The 16,531-nt window shown below is 36.2% G+C and overlaps 2 protein-coding genes across 8 annotated transcripts in view; one reads left to right on the forward strand and one right to left on the reverse strand.

Annotated features, from left to right (window-relative positions):
• The window catches only part of LOC132118538 (peptidase inhibitor 16), a 157,288-nt gene that overhangs the window by 88,938 nt on the left and 51,819 nt on the right, over positions 1-16,531 (reverse strand). The gene's annotated exons all lie outside the window — the stretch shown is intronic.
• The window catches only part of scube3 (signal peptide, CUB domain, EGF-like 3), a 99,311-nt gene that overhangs the window by 57,600 nt on the left and 25,180 nt on the right, over positions 1-16,531 (forward strand). For 5 of the 7 annotated variants that reach the window (XM_059528440.1, XM_059528439.1, XM_059528434.1 and 2 more), the window contains exons 5-7: positions 5,240-5,386; positions 6,811-6,927; positions 12,571-12,621. In XM_059528440.1, the coding sequence (XP_059384423.1) occupies positions 5,240-5,386; positions 6,811-6,927; positions 12,571-12,621 (315 nt within the window). The remainder of the gene's footprint in view (positions 1-5,239; positions 5,387-6,810; positions 6,928-12,570; positions 12,622-16,531) is intronic. The other 2 variants (XM_059528437.1, XM_059528438.1) reach the window with 1 other exon arrangement.

The raw sequence follows: 16,531 nt of genomic DNA on the forward strand, positions 1-16,531 counted from the left end.
AATAGGTCAATCAGACATGAAACATTTTCTGTGCCGTTGAGCGTACGTTTGATATGGCCTTTTATGTTTGATTGGAAACAACCCTGAGTTACACAACGCACACAAAACGCTCCGCAGGTTTGCTGCTTGTCTTGTGGGAAAAAGCACGTCAGTTAATGAAGACTGTATGGTTCATGGGACGTGAGAAGAGAGTGTTTACACATCAGCCAACGACCAATCAGTGCGTCTTTTCACTGCGCCAACTCTTCCAGAAAGGTGCTAAAAACATGAAGATTACTTGTAAATACAAGGACGTCAGATAGCATCCTTCATGTCAGTTCACTGTTATTGTTGGCAAGCCGATCTGAGAGCAGAGTCTGAGATTCCTGAAGAAATAACTTTGATATCACTGTGGTGTTTTTGCCTTTATTTTTTATGAAAAAAAGATATGCCTTAGGCGCCTGGTAAAATATTGCAGAGAGTATTCAGAGTTTCCAAAGGGAAAAACCAAGCGGCTCTGAGATCAGTGAAAAGAGAGGGCATTATTTATTGAAAAATTATGTATTTTGGATAATATGATGTATGATATCTACCAGTCAGAGCCATTTAACACATTATGGTATCTGTTCACTAGATTTCCCTTTACATTTCATCAGTCACTCCTGTTTTTCACTTGCTCACCAGTGGATGTGAATGGGTGCCGTCAGAATGAGAGGCCAAACAGCTGATAAAAACATCACAATACTCTACAAGCAATCCACACCACTCCAGTCCATCAGTCCATGCCTTGTGAAGCCAAAAGCTGTGTGTTTGTAAGAAATGTGTTAAACTGAAGATTATGGCTAAAATGCGAGTTTATAATCCATAATAACACTTCCTCCAGTGGGAAAGTCAATGCTCTGTTGTCCTGCCACATCAAAATCCGCTGAAATATTTGTGTAGAGCTGTTTTGGATTGCTTTTTTTACTTGTAAACAGTGTCTGACTTTACTTTACTGTCTTTACTGACTTTACTGACTTGTAAACATTTGTGCATATTTCTGTCCTGATTCAGACAAGACTACTTTTATTGAAGAAAGCAATATTATGGATAGAGGACTCATAGATGGAAGCAACAGTTTGAAGTTAAAATGCCTTAATGATGGGTTTGTTTCTTAGAAACACAGCTTTTCATTTCTTAAGATGATACCTTAAGATGATAATTGATGGAGCGGTGTGAATTATTGTGATTAGTTGTTTTGTCTCTCATTCCGACGGCACCCATTCACATCCATTGGTGAGCAAGTGATGGAATGCTACATTTATACAAATCTGATGAAGAAGCACACTCATCTATATCTTGAATGAGCGGAGGGTCAGCAAATGTTCATTTTTTCCTTTAAGTAGAATAAATGAAAGAGAACTCAGTGCTTGCTTAAAAGTTGCATGTCAGAATCTGGCAAGATACAAAAATAGACGAGCTTTCTGCATTTTTGCTTTATGATTTTTGCGCATCTAATGTGGTTTAATATGGTAAATGTGCTATCCTAAAAAAAAAATTTCGACCTAAGTTCAGTGTTCTTCCACTCAAAATGGCATTTCAACCGTTAACGTTTGATGTGTCATTTAATTATCTGATGGGCTTTCTTTGTTCTTCAAGACTTTAAGTCTTATAATTACGGTAATTCAATCATGACAGCATTTGAGAGTTTTTAATGTTCTTTAATTGGAGTGAGTGCATTAAGATTTAAATGATTTGAATTAAATGCTGTTTTTAGTGCTCCACCGCTAATTCCTCTTCACTTCGCCTCAAACTCGCGTCTCTGGCCGTCTCTCACTGAAGTGTCCTGGTGTATTTCGCCGTGTAGACGGGTTTAACAGGCTTGTATTTGTTTTAACAGGCCGGGGGTGATAGCGCAGACCCTAATCGCCCACTTTTTCATTCCCTTCAGATGGCTTTCCCATCGTTTTTCCGAACGCATGTGTGAATTTCTTCCTATTTCCGATCATTCAGCTCCATTTTTTCTTAAGCCGGGAGTCTCGGGAGAGATTAGAATAACGCTCGTAATGATAAAAACGGCAGGGAGTTACGGGCCGGCCTCAGAGGGTGGGCTACACCTCGGCCTGGAAAAAAAGGCTCATTGTATCAGCACTTGAGCAGTTTACTGCTCTTTTGGGTCTGTTTCTTAGCCCGGACCTGACCCGGCCGTGATGAATGGGTCTGCAGTCCTGAGCAGAGAGCCTCTCCTGATGAAGTCGAGAGCTCTCAGACGCTCAGTAAGTGATATGACTCGCTCTCCTAGCACTGTTTTTGAACTCCCACATGATTTACGTCTCATTTTGTGAGATCTACATCAAGTGAGCTTTGCATTTCATACAGCTTTTCCCAAAGCTTCGTTCTCAGTTTACTCTGATTGCTCCCATAAAGGCCTTTAAAATGACTGCTCAACGCAAGCGTCATTGTGAAAAGCGTGGAAGATACAGTCATGAAAAAAGTGGATTTACGAGATTTAAACTGAAAATACATAGAATAAGTATTTTTTTTAATGATTAACAAAAAAAAAAGCCTTTTCTGCTCAGCAAGGCTGCAATTATTTGATTAAAAATGTAGTAAAAACAGTAGAATTGTGAAATATTAATGCATATCAAACTTACTGAAACATTTGCATGGTTTGGTCATGCCAGACGTTAATTTAGACAAAAAAATAGTACATTATCTTTTAAAAAAATTTTGCATACCTTAAGTAATATTAATAATAAAAGCCTTAGGCTGATGATTAATGGAGAAACTAATTGAGTAATTTTGCTGGGCAACTTTTTTGAGCAATATGGCTTGGGCAGTTTTCCACTGAGAATGGGTAACAGATGTCTTTCTGGATACATCTCACCTGTTGTCCACTGACAGAAACATTGGTCAAAAAGTTTCCCCGTGTATCATCAGCCTTACTGTATGTGCAAAGTTGGACATTGTCATGCAAACAAACAAAGAACACATGCCACTGGAATGATCCCATATTTGACTGTGCTTTGAAAGGTCAGTAGCAAGCGGTTAAAGCTGAAATGATTCAAACTCTGACGGGTTAATGTTTCGCAACATTAACGTGAGTCATGTGAAAAGACCTTAAGTATCTGGATTCATGGAGTCAGTGGTTTACCAATGACAGAAGTTTCCTCATCTGTTTGTTTTTCAGGGAATCGTGCAAACATGCATCATGTTGAGCCCAAGCCGTTGATTCTTAATGCACAAAATCAAGACGTCTCTGTAGGGCGATGGCGTTCAAACGCTTGCTGAAACATCATCATTCACGGCTGTGGCCAAGAGATTTAGACCCAGAGAATGAATTAGAGAAATTGGAAAGTTCCTCACACACATCGGTTCCCAAGAGTGCGAGAAATAAAAAATGGTCCGATTTTGTTTTCTGGCAGTAGAACTGGAAAACAAAAGGTTCTAATTAATCAAAGTGATGCGGGCAGATGTGAAAGGTTGTGAATTACTAATTGAAACCAAAACGCTCAGTCCTGTCGCCCCTCTGTCCACATTTGTCAGCGGTTTTCATCTGTGGAGGGGAAAGGTTTCCTGTAAAGCCTCTTCTAAAATACTGCCCTCGGGGCCTGTGTGTGTGCGTTTAAGTTTGTATTTCTGCTCTCAGTGTTGTTATTTGAGGCCTAAACTGCTACATTTTATTAGAAGTATTTTGACTGACCAAGCCTGTGAAGAGATGGGCTGTTTGAAAAAGTTACTCCTAAAAGCTGACTGAATAAACATTTTGCAGATATGCACATTTAAAATACACTGATTGGCTATGTTGGGATTAGCATGTTGCTTTACTGTTTTGACTCTTTCTGTAGTATGTAGATATGTCATTTTCTGTATGCATGGAATACATTGGTCAAATGTGCAGTGTTGTATCACACAATGCAATGCCATTAATTTGACATTTCATTTCCATGTGACGAAAAAAAATTATAAAAATGTATAAAAATTATATATTCACAAACTAAATTAAATTATAATTGAACAAAAAATATATAGATATAATTTTTTTCATTCAATTATAATTGAATTTAGTTTGTGCATTCATTTGAGCTTTTTATTTTTGAGCATTCATTTGAGCTTTAATTTAATTTAAGATTTAATTCTTGAGCTTTAATTTAATTTGATTTATGTTTACACACACACACACACACACACACACACAAAAATATATAAACATTTAATTTATTTTGTGCGTTAATATTTGAGCTTTAATTTAATTTAATTTAATTTAAGCTTTAATTGATGAAAATGACTTTTTATAGGTTTAGTTTTCACTTAACAATAACACCAAATTGGATGCCAATTACATCATTATAGATGCTCATGATGATGAGGTCATGTGACAAAAATATCTCATATTAACATTTGAAATATTATTACATAATGCATTTTGTTTCACATACGTTACAAAATAGTAATGTGCAACAAGCAGTAGCAAAGTGACATTTGGAATGTTACTTGTATTTTTCAATTTAATTTTTCATTGCTTTCATGAACAAATCATTTTATGTTGACATGGTTTTCCTGTAAAGTTTCTTTCTCGAAGTTTGGCTGCGTATATACAGTACATGACCCCTGTCAGATAAATGTGATATAAGCGGTTCTCTCATATAACCTTGGATACAGATGCTCCCTTCAGCTCCCTGCAGCTCTTTCCCAGGGTGCCGTGGGTCTATTGACACAGATGCGTCCTGGGGTCTGAAGTCAGTGGGGTGCTTTCATTCTCCTCTTACTGTTCAAACACTGCTGAACATGAATCTGATCTGGGGTGAGGCAAAGAAAAGCAACACTCACCTGGGTTTGGGCTGGTTCTGGTTCCGAACGTACTTTTCTCACCGAGCAGAACGAGACGTACGAATGCTCTTACACTGAGCTGTGAGTCTTGTATATGCTGCAAACCAAACTAGTGTGCATATTTTATTATTCTGTATGTTCACAGGAATGTTTGTGTACTGTGTGTGCTTAGGCTCAGATTTGTGGGTAAACTGAAGGAAATCCCAAAGCTTCTGTTCCTGAGAGTAGCTTAAATGTTTCCTAACCAGAAGTGATAAAAGTTTAAAATGTCCCAAGGTTTTCTCTTTTTTTTTTCTGAGAGTGAGAATTTTGAGCCAATGTGTTTCATTTTTTTATATGCATACTCTATGCTCTACTGCTCAACAGTTTGAGGCCAGTAATAGTTTTTAGGAAAGGTATTCATACTTTTATTTAGCAAGGGTGCATATTTTCCTCTTTCTTTGTTCTGCAGTGCGTTTTAATGGAACTAAAGACGTGCCCACCTGCATGGATAAAAATCATGGCTGTGCCCACATTTGCAGAGAGACACCCAAAGGAGGCATCGCCTGTGAGTGCAGACCTGGATTTCAGCTCACCAAGAACAACCGAGACTGTAAATGTGAGTCAAATCACAGTTCATCAGTGAGAGAAATTACATACTCCCCATGGGAATATTAGAGGCATTTGAAAAAATGTTCTACCTTTTTTATGGGATGAATGGACAGAACAGTGGATGGATTGATAGATAGATGGACAGAATGATGCATGAATTGAGAATCAATAGATGGAAGAGTAAATGGATAGATAGATAGATAGATAGATAGATAGATAGATAGATAGATAGATAGATAGATAGATAGATAGATAGATAGATAGATAGATAGATAGATAGATAGATGGATAGTTGTATGGATGAATGGATGGATGCACAGAATGATGGATGGAAGGATGGATGGATGGATAGACAGAACAATACATGAATGGATATATGGACAGAACGATGCATGAATGGATGGATAGACAGAACGATGGATAGATAGATAGATAGATAGATAGATAGAGATAGATAGATAGATAGATAGATAGATAGATAGATAGATAGATAGATAGATAGATAGATAGATAGATGGATAGTTGTATGGATGAATGGATGGATGCACAGAATGATGGATGGAAGGATGGATGGATGGATAGACAGAACAATACATGAATGGATATATGGACAGAACGATGCATGAATGGATGGATAGACAGAACGATGGATAGATAGATAGATAGATAGATAGAGATAGATAGATAGATAGATAGATAGATAGATAGATAGATAGATAGATAGATAGATAGATAGATAGATAGACAGACAGATAGATGGATAGATGGATAGATGGATGGGCAGAATAATCCATGAATGGATGATGGATGGATGGATGGACAAAACAATGGATGGATGGATTGAGGATGGATGGATGGATAGATGCATGGGTAAATGGATAGTTGCACAGAATGATGTATGAATGGATGGATGGACAGAACATACATGAATGGATAGTTAGGCGGGTGGACAGACTGATGGATGAATGGATGGACAGAACAACGCATGAATGGATGGATGGATGGATGGATGAATGGACAGAATGATGGATATATGGGCAGAATAAAGAATGAAAGAATTGCTAGACAGAACCATGGATGAATAGATAGATGGATAAATGCATAGATGGATGGCAGAACGATGCATGAATGAATAAATGGATGATGAATCAATGGATGGACAGAACAATGGTTGGATGGATGGAATGATGGATGATGGATAGAATGATGGATGGAGGGATGGATGGGTGGACAGAACTATCAATGAATGGATGGATTGACAAAATGATAGATGGATAGGCAGAACGTGAATGGATGATGGATGGATGGATGGACAAAAAAAATGGATTAATAAATGGAATGATAGTTGGATGGATGGATGGACAGAAGGATGCACGAATATATGGATGGAATTGGTTAGTGATCTCTAATCCTGCTGTTGTTCTGATTTAGTGACGTGTAACTATGGTAACGGCGGCTGTCAGCACATCTGTGAGGAGATGGACCACGGGCCGAGGTGTTCGTGTCACATGAAGTTTGCGCTTCACACTGATGGGAAGACCTGTGTAGGTGAGTTACACCTTCTACACCACCACAGAACTCCACCTGGCCAGCTGCTGCAACTACACTCAACACTTCTGACAGTCTTCACCAGCTTTATCCAGAGGACACTGAGTAGACAAGCAAGAGTTGTCACTAGAAGACAAAAAAGGCGATCGGTGATGTCAATCAAACAGAAAATAGTTTCAGAGATTATGATGTTTTGCTGAAACAAATAATGTGCGTTGATGAATTGCTTATGGGTTCGTTTAGTGAATAGGGTTGATTTTGATTTCACATTGACTTCCTAGTGAACTCCAGACATTGTTAAAGCAAAGCAATGACTTTAAGAGATTTCTGATGGAAACTCTGAACTTAATGTTCTGTGAAGCCCAGAGTTTGGCTTGATTTTATGCGGTGGAATCAAATCTCCGAGCTTCACGCGACGTTCAGAACGTACAGTGAGAAATGACTGTTCTGTGCATCTCTGGTGTTTTACAGTGAGCACATAGTCCTTTAGTTACGCGTCATTTACATGCATATGTTAGTGTTTCCGTTAGTGTAGTCACGGATGAGGATTTACAGGCGCTGCGGGAGCTATAAACTGAAAGTTGAGCGCAAAAATACACTTACGCATGAGATATAAACTTTATGTATTTGAGCATATATCAAACTTAGGAAATCAAGATCACTGAATGTGAAGAGTTATGTGCTTTCCTGTTCTAGTGGTCTGTTTTTTTTTTTTTGCTTAACCTTGCTCGCTTGACTCACTGAACACATTTCCCGTCAACTTTTAACGTTATTAAAAAGCACTGATTGGTCATAATGTTGTTTAAAGCTGCAGTGTGTGATATATGAGCCGTTAGCATCACCAAATAAATACACATGGTTTCTTTATAGTTGAATATTTTAGTGTTTTAAGATCCAAAAAATGACACACAGCAGCTTTATGGCCTGAATAAGTGTGTGTATGTGTGTGTGTGTGTGTCAATAACAGATGTTCTGAGCACCTCTTTACCCAATCGCAGCTTTGCTTTGTATTTCTGCAGCCAATCACAGCAGACCTATGTATTATTGATCACTGATTTATGAATCTGTAGCAATCCACAGTAGTCTTGCATCTGTTTACACCAGGTCTGAATTACACGTGATGCTAAATTTGAATATCTAAGAAAATACCTAAATATCTAAAATATCGAGAGAGAGATTATATGAAGATTCATTGTTATGTATGTTTTATTTAGAGAGTGGGATAGATAGATAGATAGATAGATAGATAGATAGATAGATAGATAGATAGATAGATAGATAGATAGATAGATAGATAGATAGATAGATAGATAGATAGATAGATAGATAGATAGATAGATCATAATAAATGTATTGATAAAATGTATACAATGTATACAAAAATGTATTGATATTTTGTTTCTCTCTCTTTTTGTACTATGATCTGGACATTTGTTGTGTGGTTCACCCGTCATTTTCGTATTTTTGTTCATACAAAAATAAATCTAATAATATTTAATACTTTGTCGTTTAGTCACGCTGACCTCAAATGCCAGTATTACTGTGAGTGAGTGACAGAAACAGAAACGCTCATAAGAAAGACACTTTTTATTTGTGTTTTTTGTACTCTGAAGCTGAAAATGGATCTTGGGAACGTCTGTTGAAATAGTTGGAAAAGTCATAAAACAAGCAGACCCACAGACTTCAGGATGGCATTATGAATCCTGAAGTTAGCAACCGGCTTCACATCCGTCCACATCCAAACAGAAACAAACATGCACACGCTCTCGAAGACAGAGCTTTAAAATCAGCATTTCAGTATGAAGCCTCAACGTCAGGGACCTTGTTTCCTGAGCGAACAGTGGTTAGTTTGGCTTCTGATGCATTTCTTGCACGCCTCTTTTACTCTGGATCCAGCTCTTATGTCAAGGTCTCACTCAGACGCCCTATTATTACCCCTCTGTTCCCCCGAAACCTGCCAGCAGCACCGCAAATGAGAAGTCTGGCTTGTCTGATGGCCCCTGAAGACCAAACCAAGCGCTTTGCTGAGTAAAGCGCAGGCCACAGAAGCCAGAGGGCCGCGGTGAATCTGTCAGGGTCGCACATTTCCCCCCACAGGAATCCAGATCGAGCCGCTTGCCCAAGGCTGGGCTGCGGTCGCCAGGTCGCTCTCTCACGAGCTCTAATAGGCCAGAAAGCCACAATAAAACAAGCTGAACTTATTAATGAGCCCCTGTTGAGCGATGGGTTGGAGTCACAGAGTAATTGATGTGGCCTACCCACAATCCCCTGAGGAGATGGAAACCGTTCGCATGATAAGGGAAGGTGAGGAGAGAGGCTGGATGGATGTTTCTTCAACGACAGGCACTTCTGTGTCCCGGAGGTCGAGTTTTAGAAAACAGACTTATGAAAGTCACATTTAAACTTTCTTGGAAACTTTTTATTGCATGCCTTTATTATTTCTTGCTACTTTTTAAATGCAATAGTAAAATATATAGTTTTTAAAAAAGTACAAAAGATTTTGATGTTTTTGAGGCTTTTATACTCACTCACTCACTCACTCACTCAATGAGGCTGCATTTTTTTGATAAAAAAGATACAGTAAAAACAGCAATATTGTGAAAATATATATATATATTTCTTATAGTTTAATATATTTTGAAATATACTTTATTTCTGTGATGAAAAGCTGAATTTTCAGCTTTTCAGCAATTTTCATCTTGTCTTTAGAGTAATAGTAATAAAAATCTTTGTAAAAATTACAAATGTCTTTACTGTTACTTTTCAGCAGTTTAATGCTATTTAATTTAATAATATCAAGTTAATAAAATAAAATATTCATATAATTTAAATATTATTGTAATTTTATTTAGTTTAAATGATATTATTTATATTATTATTAATAATAATAATAATAATAATAAAAAATAATAATAATAATGAATAAAACTGATTAGAAAAAAACAACAACGAAAAAACAAAGATATTAAAATAGTATTTATGGCCTAATAATAATATATAATATACAAATAATAATAATAATATACAAATATATACAATTAATACTGTTATTTTTATAATTTCTCGTTTGCTTACTTTTTTAAATAAAATATAAAAAAATACTACTACTACTACTAATTATTAAATAATAATAATAATAAAAAAAATAAAAAAAATTATTACAATAATGTTATTGAACATCAAAATGTTTTTATATTGTAAATGTGTAAATAATATAAATATTGTTATGAATTTATTAGATTTTTAAAAATGTATTTTTAGATCTATTATAATTTTCATTTAAATGTATTATAGCAACAAAATGACTTAAAATACGAATTCTTCCTAGTTGTTAATACTTCAACTTCAGCTAGTCAGAGTGTATTCTAGAGTCCACATGGTCAAAACTGTCTAAGTTGAAGAAACATTCAGCACAAGCTTTCAGTTTTAATTCTTTTAAAGTCTTGCCATCTCACTGGTTTTCCCCCTCACTTTGTTTACAGCATATTAAGAATGAAACAGTTCAGAGAACCAGACGTAGCATGTGTTAAAGACATTTTCAGATACCATTGCAGTGATTTGGTCAATAACTGGAGTCTGACCAACACTTCAGCATCTCTGGTTGGATTCGCCCCAATGGCAGAAATAGCTTAGCGTTTACATCAATGAATCAGATCGCCTGTATTTTCGTTAGTCAGACCTCATTAATACAATAGGATCCTTATGAACAATTTAGCTCAGAATAGCTTCTAAGTGATCTCTGCTCATTTTTTAACTGAACATCCTTTGATTCGCAGCTCTGCGGTATAGCTCTCGGACTTTAATCTCGCAATGGAGTAAATCAATCACTGATCTCACTGGGTGGCTTTTGTGTTCCTTGAGCTACTTCATCTATTCTCTTCCCCTCTCTCTTCATCCTTATCGACTGCTTTTCTCCAGTGGTGATGGATTTTGGTCGCTCTAATTACTTTTGCACTTTATATGGCTTTCATCCTTCTCAATCTGTCACTGACGTTTCGCTTTGCCAAACAGGTTTGGTTTGAAACCGCACAATGAGTGGAAGGGATGGCAATAAAACAAACACTATCACACATCCACAAGTAATGACAAAAAATACCTGAAGAGAGCAATGCGTTAGCATTCCCATTCATCTCAATGGCAGTTTCAGTCATTCGTGCTCTAAATTGCGACTGTGCTAAGTGGTGACGAAATTGGGTGCTGGTAAATATGATAATATAATGATATATTTGAGCTTTTAATGTTATTTGCACACAATTTATACAGTCAGAAAGCACAACTACTTTTTAATGGTTCGTCATTTGTAGACATGATCACATCTGTTGTTGTTGTTTTTTACTTTTTGAAATCATTTAAATTTGAATTGTAATCAAAGGTTTGGAATCATTAAGATTTTTAAATGTATTTTAAGGGAAATCTTTTATGCTCAGCAAGGATGCATTTATTTGTTAAAATATACAGTAAAACAGAAATATTGTGAAAAGTTATTACAATTTCAAAGAACTTTTTAATATTTGAATATATTTTAAAATGTAATTTATTCCTGTGATCAACGCTGAATTTTCAGCATCATGGCTCCAGTCTTCAGTGTGACATGATCCTCCAGAAATCATTTGAATATGCTGATTTGCTGCTTAAGAAACATTTCAGATTTTTTTGCAATGTTGAAAACAGTTTTGTGGCAACAGACATCTATAGTAGTTATGACTTGAACCTTTCTCTTCATAGCAAGTAGTAAGTGATGCTCACTTTCCAGTGGAATTCAATCTTAATATACCCAAAAAGAATGTGAAAACGCTAACAGCTAACACCTAACCGCTAAGTGTTTTTCCACATGGGTCCAGGCATCTTCATGCGATCCTACAATCAAACGACATACCCAAGCCCTCCGCATAAGCCAACGGATTTGCACGAACATTTCCGCAGAAGTAAGACACTTAGCAAACAAAAGGGGTTGTGGAGATTCTTAGCCTGAGAGAGATGCTAATCTGAAACAGATGCTCCCAACTGGCTGGTACACACAATTCCAAAGCATCATATTATTAAGACCATTTGTTTCATAAACAGTTCAGTTCAATGGGCTTTATTATTTGGTAGTTTTCAGTTAAACTGAGAAGTCACAGCACAGGTAAGTGATTGAATGTCTTAGTTGAACTGCAGTGGGAATCATTGCCACAGTTTATCTCTGTATGACACCAATTCACGCCTTCCTGCTCATTTCGAATGTTTACCCTGAAGGCTGTAGTCAAACTCTCTTACACTAACTGGTCTGCATCTATCTGCTCTGTGTTGAGAGTGTTGTCTTGTCGATGCATGAGAAGACTAACACTCTGCCTTTTTGCTCTCTGTACGAAAGTCAACGAAACTGATTTAACACCATGTTAAACATCATATTGGACTGCTCAGACTCACCTAGTTTGATGGTTTAAAGGGCTCTAAACTAGCTTAAACCAACTGCAATCAGTACACAACTCTTTATGAACTCAGTTGCTCCTGTAGCCTCATAAAAGGGTCATTTTGAGTACTAGGGCAACTAAAAACTAATTTGACTGGCCAGGGTGTTTTATACAGTTTATAAAGTCAATCTTGGAAGACTAAGCAGTGTTTTGTGTGTGTGTGTGTGTGTGTATGTGTGTGTGTATGCAGAGGAAAGAAGTACCCCTCATCAGCCACTGCAGCCAGAGCTGTTACCCAATGGTAAATATGACCATTTCTTTAGCTTGATTCCTATTGGCTACTTCTTTCAATAGTGGGCGTGGTTTTGCTGGAACTCTTACTAACCTTTATCGCACCAGTTGCACCAATTCTTGGCTAATTCTCCATTCTGACAAGCCAGGGGATCACCACAATGCAATTTACCTCCATTAAAATAGTTTACCTTATGGTAAATATGTCAGTTTCTTTAGCTTGTTTCCTATTGGCTACTTCCCTTAATAATAGGCGTGGTTATGCTAGAATGCCTACTAACCTTTATCACAGCAATTTCAACATTTGCACCAATTCTTGGCTAACTTCTCTATTCTGGCAAGTCAGGAGATCATCACAAAGCAAATTACCCCAATTAATATGGTTATCCAAAGGTGAATAAGTCAGTTTCTCAAGCTTGCTTTATATTGGTTCTTCTTTCAATGGTGTGTTGTTATGCTGAAACTTTTGCTAACTGTTATCACACCAATTTCAACATTTTCACCAATTATTGACCAGCTTCTTCATTCTTGCAATAATAATTCCTATTAGCTGCGTCTTTTCATAGTGGATGTGGTTATTCTGGAACCCTTACAAAACTTTATTGCACTAATTCTTGAACAGTTTATAAATTCTGGCAAGTCAGGAGATCACCACAATGCCATTTTCTCCCATTAAAATGAGCATAGTTATGCAGGATCTCTTACTAACTTTTATTGCACCAATTTCAACATTTGCCAATTCTTGGCAAATTAAAGCAACTAACAAGTAAGGAGATAAACAAAATGCATTGACCTCCGTTAAAATGGTTTACCATTTGGAAAATAAGTCAGTTTCCTTAGCTTGCTTTCTATTAGCTACATCTTTTAGTTGTGGGTGTGGTTTTGCTAGTAACTTTATTACATCAGTTTCACCAATTGCACCAATTCTTGCCCAATTTATCCATCCTGGCAAGTCAGGAGATTGCTACAATGCCATTTACCCGAATTAAGATGGTTTACCTAATGGTAAATAAGTCATTTTCTTTAGCTTGCTTCATATTGGCTTCTTCTTTCAATAGTGGGTGGGGTTATGCTGAAACTCTTACTAACCATTATCTTACCAATTCTTGGCCAGTCTATCCATTCTGACAAGTCTGGAGACCCTCACAATGCCATTTACTCCCATTTGTACCAGTTCTAGGCAATTTCTTCATTCTGGTAATTCAGGAGATCACCGCAATGCAATTTACTGTAACCCTATTAAAACGGTTTTCCTCATGAATTGTCTGAATGAAACTTTGCTTGCAACATTTTCACTGGAAACCATCCATTCTCTAAGCAAGCAAGTTTAATGATGTTTTAACAATGAAGTCTCTGCTTTGCTTTGCTCTGCTCTGCAAAATGGGTCAGATTTGTCCCAAGACTGTGACCTGGGTTAATTTTTGCAATGGAATTCAATTCCACTTGCTATAACATGTCACTGTAGTTTGTTTTTCAAAGTGCCTCACGCATGACTTCAAATTGTGAAAGCTTTTGGTTTTGGGTTCACAGTCTGCACACTTTTGATTGCACAAAGCTCTGAGATTATAAATGAGACTTATCGGTTTGGCACTAAATCTGCATTCTGACTATTGGTATAAGGCACTTGTCTTGGGATTTTGTTTATTCGGCCTGAAATAAGCACACAGTAGATACACCAATGTCCAACTTTTGTCCCAGTACCAACAACTTGTCTCACTTTGTTTCTCTTTCTGTCAGCTCATACTAATTTCTTTTTTGGTTAAATTTTCAAGGGCAGGCAAGAACAAGGGCAGGTGAGATTAGACAACCTAATTGCAGTTAATTGAGAGCAGTCTAGAATTTTGCCTCGGTAGAAAATCATTCTCCCTGAAATCTTCCTCGGAGGTGGTTTTACATTAGCAACGGGCCTGCTGGGTACTAGTTAATGAGTGCATTTTCCCACTCTTGACATTAACTCCTCTCAAAGAGTGTCGTATGGAGAGAGTTTATGGAGATAATGGTTGCATTAAGTGTTGGGATGTGACCAAAGCCGTGTTGTTCACTTGAGTTTTTCTTACACAAGTGCAAAGGGGTTTGAACAGGTCTCGGCATGCACAGGTGCCTCAGAAACCAGCCGCTGCTTCGTCTGTGTTGCCTGAGGACAGTGTTAGATGCTTGATGTTTGAAGTGCATGTTTGAAGTCTGCAGAGAAGGTCTTAAAATAGTTTATTTGTAGCTCTCTCCTGCAAGAGGGGCCTGATATCTTTGGTAGCAGACATCAGTCTGAAGCTACTGTAAAGATGGGATTATAATTGTATCTTGATGAGGTCTGCTTTGGTGCTAAATTTGTATTTTTATATTTTATCAAGAGCATTTAGATGGTGCTTGTCCATGAAAAACATGCTGCTGTAATGTTTGAGTTGCCCTGAAAACCTTCCCAGTATTTGCTAATCCGCTTCTGAGTGGTTACTAGGCAGTTAAAATAAAAACGGAGTTATTCTGCTTTAAGATAATTTAGTGATTATTTATATATATATATATATATATATATATATATATATATATATATATATATATATATATATATATATATATATATAACATTTAATTTTAATGTTTTTTTAAAATATGTGTAATATTTTATTTTAATAGTATTAAAATATGAGATCATGAGTTGTGTGTAATTATGAGCTGTTTTAATGTTAATTATGTAAAAGTGATCAAAGTGATTCGAGATAATCTTCATATTTTATATTTATTAATGTTTATATTTAAATATTATGGATTTATTGATGGATGGATGTTAAAATATGATAAAAAAATTTAAATATTGTGAATATGTTTTTTAAAGCATTAGTGTTCATTAATAATTTCATGGTAAAACTGATTACAGTGATTTACGGCAAGATATTCTGCACAACTCACAACTCTTTATTGTAATTTTTTTATATATATATTTTTTTATATTTCATATTATTTTAATTTTAAAGTATTAAAATGTACGGTTGTTTTAATATAAGCTGTTTTAATTCAGTTGAATCATGTAGTTAAACAGATTAGAGTGATTTACTTTGACTGAAGATCAGTTGAATGTTGAACCGATGTCATTCAGCGTATGGTTGACCCGTGAAAGAGGACTCCTTCAGACAGTCGGCTGAATAATGCCAGAGTTTGGTTTGATGGTTAACTCTGCTCACTGCACGGATCATTAGCGTTCACTGGAAAGCGTGCTTCAGTAAGCTCACAGGTGTCTCCCAGTGAATCAGACACCGCTTATCATCTCCTCTATCAAAAGATTATATTTATATCCACTCACACAGCTGAATCAAATCTTTTCAGATGAGAGAATTTCCCCTCACAAAGGCGAGTGTTTTGTGTGCGAGCGTGTTCCAGCTCTCAAAGCCGTAGATGTCAAGCATTATAATCAGAGATTGATGCAGTTTGTGAATCTCGAAGCGTTTCTGAGGCGTGTTGTGACACAGACCTGCACCCTGGCACACATCTCCAACATCTCGCTCACTCTCAGTCTCTTTTATAAAGTTGTTCTAATGAATACTAGCAGAGCTCTGTGGTAAACCCTTATTCATGACAGTTATTGTGCTTAGATTATTAAGTGAGCAGTATAAGGAAAGAAAACATCTTTTTATTTATAAATATATGACTATACAGTAAATATATATATATTCATGTATTGTGACTATGGCAAACACTAATAAATGAATAATAATAACAATAAAAACAAGATTATGTATGTATTTACTTACTACACTAAATTCTAAAAGTACTAAGTAGAATTAGTAATAATAATAATAATAATAGTAATTATTATTATTATTATTATTATAACTAAATGGTTCACTTATTATAACTATTATTAATCTATTTCTTTATAAGCATCATATATAATAGATTATATATAGATATAGATGATTGTTTTAGTT

This window comes from Carassius carassius, chromosome 37 (genome assembly GCF_963082965.1).
Source record: "Carassius carassius chromosome 37, fCarCar2.1, whole genome shotgun sequence".
Classification (NCBI taxonomy): domain Eukaryota; kingdom Metazoa; phylum Chordata; class Actinopteri; order Cypriniformes; family Cyprinidae; genus Carassius; species Carassius carassius.